Source organism: Notamacropus eugenii, chromosome 6 (assembly GCF_028372415.1).
Source record: "Notamacropus eugenii isolate mMacEug1 chromosome 6, mMacEug1.pri_v2, whole genome shotgun sequence".
In the NCBI taxonomy this organism is placed as follows: Eukaryota; Metazoa; Chordata; class Mammalia; order Diprotodontia; family Macropodidae; genus Notamacropus; species Notamacropus eugenii.
Window position 1 is genome coordinate 4434215 of NC_092877.1, and position 10302 is coordinate 4444516.

The 10302-nt window shown below is 57.1% G+C and overlaps 1 protein-coding gene across 13 annotated transcripts in view; it reads right to left on the bottom strand.

Moving 5' to 3' along the window:
* Positions 1-10302, bottom strand: part of DGKZ (diacylglycerol kinase zeta) — a 63760-nt gene that overhangs the window by 4342 nt on the left and 49116 nt on the right. For 8 of the 13 annotated variants that reach the window (XM_072617678.1, XM_072617681.1, XM_072617682.1 and 5 more), the window contains 23 exons: positions 10079-10187; positions 9516-9611; positions 6973-7050; positions 6256-6312; positions 5653-5721; positions 4934-5005; positions 4729-4845; positions 4575-4646; positions 4258-4353; positions 3920-4002; positions 3734-3794; positions 3512-3625; positions 3241-3381; positions 2663-2741; positions 2394-2449; positions 1837-1899; positions 1599-1672; positions 1408-1519; positions 1040-1239; positions 731-831; positions 559-641; positions 394-463; positions 210-250 (listed from right to left, as the gene is read on the bottom strand). In XM_072617678.1, the coding sequence (XP_072473779.1) occupies positions 210-250; positions 394-463; positions 559-641; positions 731-831; positions 1040-1239; positions 1408-1519; positions 1599-1672; positions 1837-1899; positions 2394-2449; positions 2663-2741; positions 3241-3381; positions 3512-3625; positions 3734-3794; positions 3920-4002; positions 4258-4353; positions 4575-4646; positions 4729-4845; positions 4934-5005; positions 5653-5721; positions 6256-6312; positions 6973-7050; positions 9516-9611; positions 10079-10187 (2044 nt within the window). The remainder of the gene's footprint in view (positions 1-209; positions 251-393; positions 464-558; positions 642-730; positions 832-1039; positions 1240-1407; positions 1520-1598; positions 1673-1836; positions 1900-2393; positions 2450-2662; positions 2742-3240; positions 3382-3511; positions 3626-3733; positions 3795-3919; positions 4003-4257; positions 4354-4574; positions 4647-4728; positions 4846-4933; positions 5006-5652; positions 5722-6255; positions 6313-6972; positions 7051-9515; positions 9612-10078; positions 10188-10302) is intronic. The other 5 variants (XM_072617679.1, XM_072617684.1, XM_072617683.1 and 2 more) reach the window with 1 other exon arrangement.

The following is a 10302-nucleotide window of genomic DNA, read 5'->3' on the forward strand; positions in this document are numbered from 1 at the left end:
CACATCTCCCCTTCCCGGGGACCTCGACAGCTTGCCACCAGTTCCCCTGACTACAAGGAAGACCCAAAACTACAGACCCTGCAAAGCCCAGGAGAGGGAGAGGGGGAGAGAAAGAGAGAGACAGAGACTGTTCGGGCTGGGGGTCTCTCTGGGGCATGATCACAAAGCTGAGGGGGAAGCTCAGGCAGGAGGCCCTTCTTTGTACTTGCCTGGGCTCGATCTATCCTGTAGAATCGATTGGCTGTAGTAGCTGTGGGAGAGAAAGGGGCATGAGGAGCTCTGGGGACTCTCTTCCCCTTCCTGCCTGAGCTTCTCCACCCAGGAAGGGGCACAGCCCTTCTGGGCATCACCAGGACAAAGCGCTGCCTGGGCCACTCCTGGGCAGGGACTCACCATCCAGGAAACACCAGTTGGGCGACAGTTTCTGGCCTGACACAACCTTGGCTCCTGCTCCATTGGGTTCCTGATGGGAAGAAGGGAAGGTGAGGGGCTGGGCCTGCAGTCTGGCATGAAGGAAAGGCTGGGACATGGAGTACTGTATGGGCAAACCCTCCTCACCCCCTGCTGCAGTCGCTCAACGTGGGTCCGACAGAGCTCCAGGTCACTGTCCCCTGGCACCACCACAGTGCCCAGCGGCACGGCTGTGGAGACAACAGAGCATCCGTCATCCTTGGGGCTGGGCCTGGGGCCGTGGACCTGCCACCCTTTGCCCCTATCCGAGCTCACGCACAGGCCTCCTTGAGCTGCTCCTTGTCGTAGTGCAAGGCCTCGTAGTCATGCATGCTGACCCGGCGTAGCTGGATCCGCAGCTGCTCAGGGACAGGCTGCTGGCTGTGGCACAAGGGGCCAGAGGGATAGTGATCAGGGATGGGAAAGTGGTCAGGGGGTCAGGGGCAGGAGGTCCGCCAGAGGGAGAGCAATCAGGGATGGGCAAGTGGTCAGGGAACCCCAGCTGGGGCCAAAGGGAGAGCGTTCAGGGGAGAAAGAGAGAAAGGGCGAGATAGGCGGGGGTGGCTAGCAGGCAAGGGCCAGGTCATACTCGCTGTGCAGGGGCACGGAGCTCCTCCGCTTGGCCTTCTGCACCATTGTGGCCTGGTTGCGCAGGGCGATGCGAATGCAGGATGCAGCCAGCTTGCAGGGCTCCCCATCCACCTGCACTGGGATGGCCTTGGCTGTCGTGAGTACCACCTCACGGCACTGGGTGAGACGTTCGCCGTGCCCACCCACCTGGAGAGCAGCCTGTAGGCACAGCAGAGCTCTGCCACCACTGGCCCCTGCCCTTTGGGTCCATCTATCTTTACTGCCCCAGGATACCAGAGGGACCCACAGGGCACCCTCTGGACAGGCCGTGCCACCTGTGCCCGCCCCCCCCACCCCCGTGTTCTGGGGGCTGAGTGCACTTCTTACCAGTGACGTCATGGTGAAGCCGATGACCTCGAGGTAGCCATCATCATGCCGCTGGGGCTCAAAGTCATGGTGGTCACCAGGGTGGCCCCAGGGCATGGTGCCCGCACAATACCTGTGAGGGACAGAGACAGTGAGGGGCAGACCCTGGGGTCCAGAGGGCAAGGCCAAGGACTCCTGGCAGTTTCTCTCACCTGGGGATATTCAGGAAGACGATGCACTGGGGCTTCAGGTCCTGGATCTTGGGTGTCAGGTCTGTGCCATCACACTGTAACAACCCCCGTGTGGGTGAGGGGGTTGGCAGAAGGGCTGCTCTCCCTGCTCCTTGGGGAGAACCCGTCCTGGCTCCCTGGCTCTAACCAATGGGTCTCCTGGAGGATCGTGAGCAGGGTGCCCAGTTGAGGGGTCAAGGGGAGGAGGAAGGAGACTCACCACCACTCGGATGTGCTTGGCCAAGTCTTTGGAGCTACCCATGAGGAAGTCGGAAAAGGCCGTCTGTCAAGAGCAGAAGGAAGGCATCACATCTGCTCCTTGGAGGCCTCCATCCTGGGGAATCCCAGGGAGGTCGTGCAGGGGTCAAGTGGCCAGGAGACCACTGGGGGAGTGCACTGGACTTGGGAGTCTCAGCTCCGCCATTTACTGGGCCGTTCTCTCTGTCTCCATCTTCTCTATAAAATGGGGACAGGACTCTTACACTACCTACTTCACAGGGTTGTTGCAAACCTTCTAGAGACACAGAAAACAGAGCTGTTCGTTTCAGGGACACTGGGGCTGACATTTGCTGAGGGAAACCTCTGTGGGGCAAGACCTAGAAAACAATGTGGCCTAGGGACCATGGCAGGGTTGGCCTCTGGGGGGTGCCTGAAGCCCTGGGCTGGGGGTGGCACAGCTGATGTGATAAGCATCCATAAGATTGTGCCACAGGCCACCTGCACAGGAGGGATGGCAGAGGGGGGCACTCAAGGGGCCCTGCCAAGCCCCAGGCTTACCCCAGCATAGAACATCTTGTTCCGAAACCGGCTATTGAATTTTTCTGGATTGGCCTCTATATAAGCAGAGAAGAGAAAGGCAAGGGTCACTGAAGCCCACAATTTCTTCTCAGGGGAGGGAGGTCCCAGAGTCCTCTCCTACCTGGACCCCCCAGAGTAGGCCCATTCCTGCCTCCTAGCTCTGTTCCTCAGGGGAACACACTCCACAACCCCCTTTCCCCAACACCCCATTCTCCTTATTGGGACGAAGCAATTCCAGAGTCACCAACCTCGAGACTCATGAAATTCTAGGGTGACGTGGGCATCGAAGCCGAGGCTGAAGTAATTGTTAAAGACATCTAGGGGCAGCTACAAAGAAAACAAAGGGAGAAGCGTATGTCACAAAGAAGCCAGCACTGAGATACACACACACACACATACACACGCACACACATACACACACATGCACACACACACACGCACGCATGCACACGCACACCTGCACACACGCACGCACACGTACACACATGCACACACATGTGCATGTGCACACACGCGCGCGCACACCCCCCCACACATGCACACACGCCCCCCCCACACACCCCACGCACATGCATACCCACACACACGCACGCACGCACACGCACATGCACACACACGCACACGCACACAGACACACACACCCCCACACACCATGAGCAGGGTGGTAGGGCCAGACAGGTGTGGTATGTGGGGAAGGGTATGTGTGGGGGTCCTCTTTCCTGAGGGCAGACCAGGGAGCCACTCTTGGGGAAGGCTGGGGACCCAGCACCAGGGGCTGTGGCTAGGGAAGGTCATGTGGCAGCCCTGCCCCCAAGCCCGGGCTGACCCTGTCAGTGGCCCCCTCATCCCGGTCGTCAGGCCCAGCCTCCAGATTGGGCTCTGCTCGCAGGTCCCAGCGGTCCAGCTGCACGACATTGCCCTCCTCCACATGGGACAGGATCTTGGACACTGGCTCATCCGTGTAGCCCTGAGGAACCAGGGAGCACGGGCATGGAACGGCTGCCGGCCACAGCCACAGTGACCCTCCTCTCAGAACAATCTTCCTGCCTCTCAGACCGGCCTTCCTCCTCCACAATTGTTCTGCCCCAAGTTCTCACCCCGCCCCAGTTGAGGGTCCGGGCCAGGTCATTGCCAGTGCCGAGGGGTAGGATGGCCACAGGTGGGGGTGGCTTCAGACGCAACTGGTCCAGGGTGGAGAGGATCCAGCCAACCTGAGGGAGAAGGAGGGGAGTGTGGGCCTCAAGCTTAGGCCCAGCCTCCCCCAAGCCTGCAGCCTCAGTGGCCACCAGGAGCTCACAGAGGGATGTGTGTGAACCCACCGTGCCATCGCCCCCACACGCCAGGATGCGAAGGTTGTGCACTTTTCGGTACATCTCCAGTCTGTGGGTTAAAGGCAGGGCAGAGAAACTGAACAAAGCAGAGGGCAGTGGCCCCAGCCCTACAAGAGATCACCAGCTCCTCAGTGCTCCCACTCAGGTCCTACCCATAGACACCCAGGTACTCACGCCTCCTTGGGCCCACCCTGGCTCAGGTCAAAGACTTGCCGTGGGTTGAGATACCAAAGAAAGGACTGGATGATCTTAGAGCCCTGGGGGAAACAGAAGGTGGGGAGAAGGTCTGGAGAGAAAGAACTGGGGGAGGATGGAGGTAAAAATAGGGAAAAGACTTGGGAACTGGGCTGGCGAATTCATGTGGGAGGCAAGGAGGCAGGAACCAGGACTACACAGAGGACTCAGAGGGACATTCGTCCCCTGAGCCATCTCTCCTTTTACCACCAATAGTTTTGGCTCCAGAAAAGGGGCATGACCTGGAAGGGTATGATGGCGGGAGGACTGGGCCTTACCTGATTGCCCCCACTCTTGGGGTTCACAAATACCAGCAGAGGCTTCATGAGGGGGGACGGGGTAGGTTTGATGATGAAAGGTTTCCAGCGGCCCTCCTACAAGACATTGAAGGTACAGAGAGCTCTCCTTCCCAGCAGCCCTTGCTGGTGCAGCCCCCACTGCCTCAGCCTCCGGACAAGCCCATCTGCATGTCCACACCACACACAGCCTGTGAAGCCCATCTCACACAGGAGGCTTAGAGGAGTGACTTGTCCAAGGCCCCACAGCTAGAGAGTATGGGGGGAGTGGGGGGGGCAGAGTGTGCGCCCAGCTCTACCTCAGGCCCCTTTTTGCTGGATTTCCTCTTGAAAGATGTCCTCTTCTTCTTTTTGCTGACCTTGAGGGGGTTCTGCAGAGGGATGGAGCAGGGGTGTCAGCATCAGACCCATACACCCAACCCCAGCCCCAGGTTCAGGAAGGGGCAGTCTCACCTGGGGGCGCCGGGCCCGGAGGATCCAGGTGGGGGGGATGACCACGGCGGCATGGGCCCCCAGGGAGCAGGGCTCCTCAATCTGCTGGATCATGAAGCAGGACACCTTGTTGTGGTACTGCAGAGGGAGGAGAGAGAAGGAGGCTGACTCTGAGGGCCAGGTCTCCTGAGAGCCAGGGTACAAAGCAGACACAAGAGCTACTCACCGCCTGCTTACACCACGAACAGCTGATGGCTACGATCTCTTTGCTGTGGAAAGTGAACTTCTGCTGGAAACCCTTAGGGCAAACAAGGGAGAGTCAGTGAGGGGGCCTCCCTCCCTGGCCACCCCCTCCTGTGATCTCACTGGAGGCACCTGATGTCAGACTGGAGATGATTTCTGTTTTCTGGATCACATTCCACAGAGAGAGAAGTTGAGGCCCTCAGAGAGGAAGTGTGGGTAAGCAATTCTACAGTGTCTCCTCTGTACGGGTGCTATCCCAAGAGATTTACAGACAGTCTCTCCCTTCATCCTCACAACCCTGGGAGGTGGCTGCTGTTATCACCTTCATTTTATAGTGGAGGAAACTGAGGCAGGCAAAGGATAAGTGACTTGCTCAGGGTCACTCAGTTAAGCAGGTATCTGAGGGAGGATTTGAACTCAAGTCTTCTGCTCACAGGCCCAGTAGGCTGTTGCCCACCCCATGAAGAGGCAGAATTCCGAATTGTCATCACCTGGGCCCCTGTGGAGGGGCAACAGTACTGCTTTTTAATTCCCACCCCAAGCTGGCCAGACCTACTGTGCACCTGCTGCAGGGCATCCCTCCATCCCCTGAGAGCACTACCTGGCAGGCATCCCCAGTACTGATCCAGGGAATAGACCATGAGTCTATTTCTGCCAGGAGGGCCAAGGGGGGAAGGGGCACATCTGGGGCACTGTGCTCACCTTGCCACAATGTCGGCACTTGCCATCCTGACGCCGCCGATGAACCCAGTGGTGACGAACAAAGGTTGGCTGGAGAGAGCAGAGGAGGAAGAAGAGGAGGGCAGAGCTCTGAGGGGCTGGGGACTGCCCTGGCCTCAAACCAAAGAACAGGATGTGTGCATCTCATCGCCTGGGATGCCTATCCAGAAGAGGAGGGGGCTGGGAGCATGGTGCAGGGAGGATTGGAGAGGACATCAGAAATCACTGCCCCAGGAGGAAATGGAGGCAATGTGCCCCAAGCTGCACAAGGAGCACATCAAGGCTTTCACTCCAGGCCTCTGATGCCTGATTCCACGCACCTTCAGCTGTGCCCAGGGAGCCGAGGCTCTGATACAGGCTGTGTTCCACAGGCTGTAACCCTCTTCACCCTGCCCAAGGTGTAACCTGGGCAATTCCCCACCTGGTGGTGCTTTGGGAGAGAGCTAGGGTTTTGCGAGGAGGGATCCCAGGGCCCTCAAATGGGCAGCTCAGCTCACGCTCCAGACTCAGGAATCCTGAGCCCTTCTACCCCCAACACTGTCCTCCGGGTGCCCACCACAGTTCCCATCCCACTGAGGTCCTTACCTCCCGTACATTCCTAGACCCGGATTCCCGGAAGGATGGTTTACAGCGGAAGTTAATCTGCAAAGGAGCACACAGGATCAAAATGTGAGGACTGATGGCCAGTTGGTCCCAGGAGCCTCCAGGGGAAGCAAGCACAGGAGGCCACAGGCCTCTGTAGCCCAAACATCCAACCCTCCTGGCTCTGCTGTCCAGGAAGGAATCTCATTTTCATGCTTACTTATAGTAAAGCTTCTTGGGGGACCAAATTTCAATTAGAACAGGCTGCCTTTGCTTTACCCCAACTGCACAAGCTATGGGGTTCACAAAGCCAGTAGGGAGGTGGCAGAAGGATCATTCCCTTCTTTTGGCATACAGGGAAACTGTGGCCCAGAGAGGGGCTATCACTGCTTGCCTACACTTAGGTCACACCAAGGGAAGCGGGGGCACAGCTGGGTACCCCCCAGCTTCTCTGTATCCCCCTCTAACCCAGGGGGCCAGAAGGGGCCTGTGCTTTGTGCTGCTGCCATCCTAGGCCCTCTCATGCTCAGCTGGGCTCTGGCCTGCCCAGGGCCTTCCTGGCGCCAGTTTCTACATTGGCCCTGACATTTGGCTGGTCCTTTCTGCCCCTACCAGCTGATTTGGCCCCCTTTCCCAGAGAGATCCCCAAGAGGAGGAGCAGTGGCTGGGGATCCCTGGCCTAAAGCCCCACCAATCCCATCCAAGGAGGCCCATGGTCACCTTCTCCAGCTGCCCAATGCAAGGTGTGTGCACAACAATCTTGCAGGCAGCACACTTTCGTCGAGACACTGATTTCTGCTGCAGGAAGGAAGGGCACTGAGGTCAGTAGGACAGAAAGCAACAAATCTCATTTCTACCACACTTCATGGATTACAAAGCTGCTTCCTCATAACCGACTTATGAAGTAGGGAGCAGGGATGTCGCCTCCATTTACCAAAGACATTGAGGCTCAGGGAAGTGGGGTGGCCTGCTTGGGGCCTCACAGCTTATATGGAGGGTGTCTGAACCGAGGGCTCCAGACTGGGCAGGGCCCACATTCCAGTCTACTCTCTGACACTTGCTATGTGATCACAGACAGGTCCCCTCCCTGCCCCTGCCACCTCATCTCCTGAAATTCAAGTGCCTTCCCCCTCTTTCTCCTTTGCTAGGCATCCTTCTTAGACCTGCACTACAGATCCCACCCCATCCCACCTCCTCCTCTTACCCCACTTCACACCTTCAATCTCTCTGAGTTGCTTCTCTCCTGCCCACAGACAGGCCCAGGGCTCCCCAGCCTCCAAAGACCCTCCTCACTTGATCCCTCCATCCCAGATGGCTGAAACACCTCTTCTGCCTTCTGGAGCTAAACTCCAACAGATCATCTACAACATGGCCTCCCCTTTCTCTCCTCTTTGTTGTTGTACAGTTGGATCCAACTCTTTATGGCCCCACTTGGGGTTTTCTTGGCAGAGATACTGGAGTTGTTTGCTGTTTCCTTCTCCAGCTCATTTTACAGATGAGGAAACTGAGGCAAAAAGGGTTAGGTGACTTGCCCAGGGTCACACAGCTAGCTCTTCAATTGTCTCAGGCCAGGCCAGAACAACATACAGCCCTGGGGCTGCTTGTACATGCAGTGCAGGCCTGCTTTAGGCAGATTTGAGCCTGGAAGATGAGTCCACCTAAGTTCAGGCCCAGCAGCACCCTGACTGCTCCCCCCTACTCTCTTCCTAGCCCCCGACAACCTGGTTCCTGATCTTATCATTCACCAAAGCCATCGGCCTTCGCTCAGTCCCCATCCTCCTTGCCCTCCGCAGCCCCAGACATTACTTACCTCTCTCTTTCCTCTCTGTCCCCCTCCCTCTCTCCTCTCTCTGTCTCCCTCTCTCTCTCCTCTCTGTCTCTCTCTCTCCTCTCTGTCTCCCTCTCTCTCTCCTCTCTCCATCTCTCCTCTCTGTCTCTCTCTCTCTCTCCTGCTCCCTCTTTGTCTCCTTTGCTGGACCCTGGCTGTCCCTCAGGGCTCTGCCCTGGGTTCTCTTCTCTTCTCCCTCCTTCTAATCTTTACTTGCTTGTCTCATTAGCTCCCATGGACTGAATTCCATCTCTTTGGGGACAATTTGCAAACCCATCTCCCCTGCCCCAGCCTCTCGTGGCTAAGTGCCTTTCAGACATCCTGGAATGCAAGTCCAGCAGATATCTCAATCTCAACAAGTCTAAACCTAAAGTCATTATTTTTCTCCCTAAACCCTGCCCCATCTCCCCTAGGGCTCCAGAGGTCAACACTATCCTCCCAGCCCCCACCCTGGCCTCCTCTCCAGGCCTGTGGATTTCACCTCTGCAGCTTCTCTCCAATATGCCCCCTTTTTTCCTTGGACACTGTCCCCACCCTGGTGCAGGCCCTCTCCCCCTCATGCCTGGCCTACTGCAGTAGCTGCTGGGGGTCTACCTGCATCAAGTCTCCCCCAGCCTCCATTCAGTCACCACAGGATCAAACACAAACTGCTCCGGCATTCAAAGCCCTTCACCACCTAGCCCACTCCTACACTTCCAGTCTTCTAAGTGACACTGACTTCCCAGCAATTCCATCTCTTCTCTCCAGGCCTTTGCCCTGACTGTGCCCCCTGCCTGGAATACTCTCTGCCTTCTGAACTGAGCTCCTATCACCTACAAGAAAGCCTTTCCTAATCCCTGAATTCCAGGGCTTTCCCTCTTTTTAATCATTTCCAATTCATCCTGTATATATCTTGCTTTGTACATGTACTATCTCACACCCTTTTGTCTTTTGTAGCTCCAGTGCTCAGCATGGTGCCTGGCACATAGTAGCGGCTTAATAAACACTGACTGATTGACTGAGGGAAACAGAAGTCGAATGACTTGCCCAAGGTCACACAGCTACAAAGTCTCTGAAGTGAAACCTGAACTCAGGTCTTCCTGACTAAGCCCAGCACTGGATCCACTGTCCCACTGGCTGACTGCTCCAGCTAAGCACCATGCTATGTGCTTTTTACAAATACTACCTCATTTTACTCTCACAGATCCCCCTAGGAGGTAAGTGTTACTGCTACCCTTATTTTACAGCGGAGGAAACTGAGGCTGAGTGCAGCTAAGTGCTTTGCCCAGGGTCCCAGGCTGGATGTAAACCCAGCTCAGTCCAGCCCTCTGAGCCTGGTGACACCCTCCTGCTGGCCTCTCTCTGGCCAGGAGGCCGCTGGAAGGCAGACTGGGACAGGGCCCTCCCCACAGGGGCCCCCATCGGGGGGCAGCCCCCAACATTCCGCTCCACTCACCAGCATCTTGGCAACACAGTACTGCTCCCCGACGTAGCAGAAATCCCCAGATACATTGGTCTCGAACCAGATGTGCTCCCCATAGGTGGCTGTTTCCTGTGGAATTGGGCAGACCCATGGGCAGCTCCGGCTGGCCCCCAGCCCTCTCTGCTCAGGTCCCGCCTTCCCCGGGCACATCCTGCTTGTCCGTGACACTGTGGCCCAGGCCTTCCCTCACCTCTTCAGCCTCTAGAGCTCTAAGAGCCCTAAAAATGATCAGCTTCAACACTCTCAATTTCCAGATGATGAAAAAGCCTCACAGAGGAAAACTGACCTGCCTCAATTCACTGCCTCCACTCACACTTCCCAGAGAGAGGCCAGGCTGGTTGCCTCCTCACACACAGTGGGGGCTCAGGAAATGCTGGACTGCCTGGCTGGTGTCCTGAATGAGGGGAGTCACTGAGGAGGCAGTGACCAGAGATGGAATATTGTCTCTTTCTGGACCCTGCAGCCCTTGACCTCACTGACCCAAGGTGGCCAGGTCTCACAAGTCCCCATCCCGCCCCAAGCCGCCCGTTACTCACACTCCAGTCCACAGTGCTTCGAATCTGCCTCTCAGGCTCGCTGCCAGGGGCTCCGGGGCTTGGGTTTGGAGGTGCCAGATGTTGGAGACCTGATTTGGCGATGGCTTTCCTGAAAAGAAGAGACCATCTAAGAACTCAAGGAAAGAGAATGCATCTTTTTCTTCCCCCCTCCCCAGTTTTCTCCTGCCAGCTGGACCCAGGTTGGCAAGAGGGGCAGAGAAGGC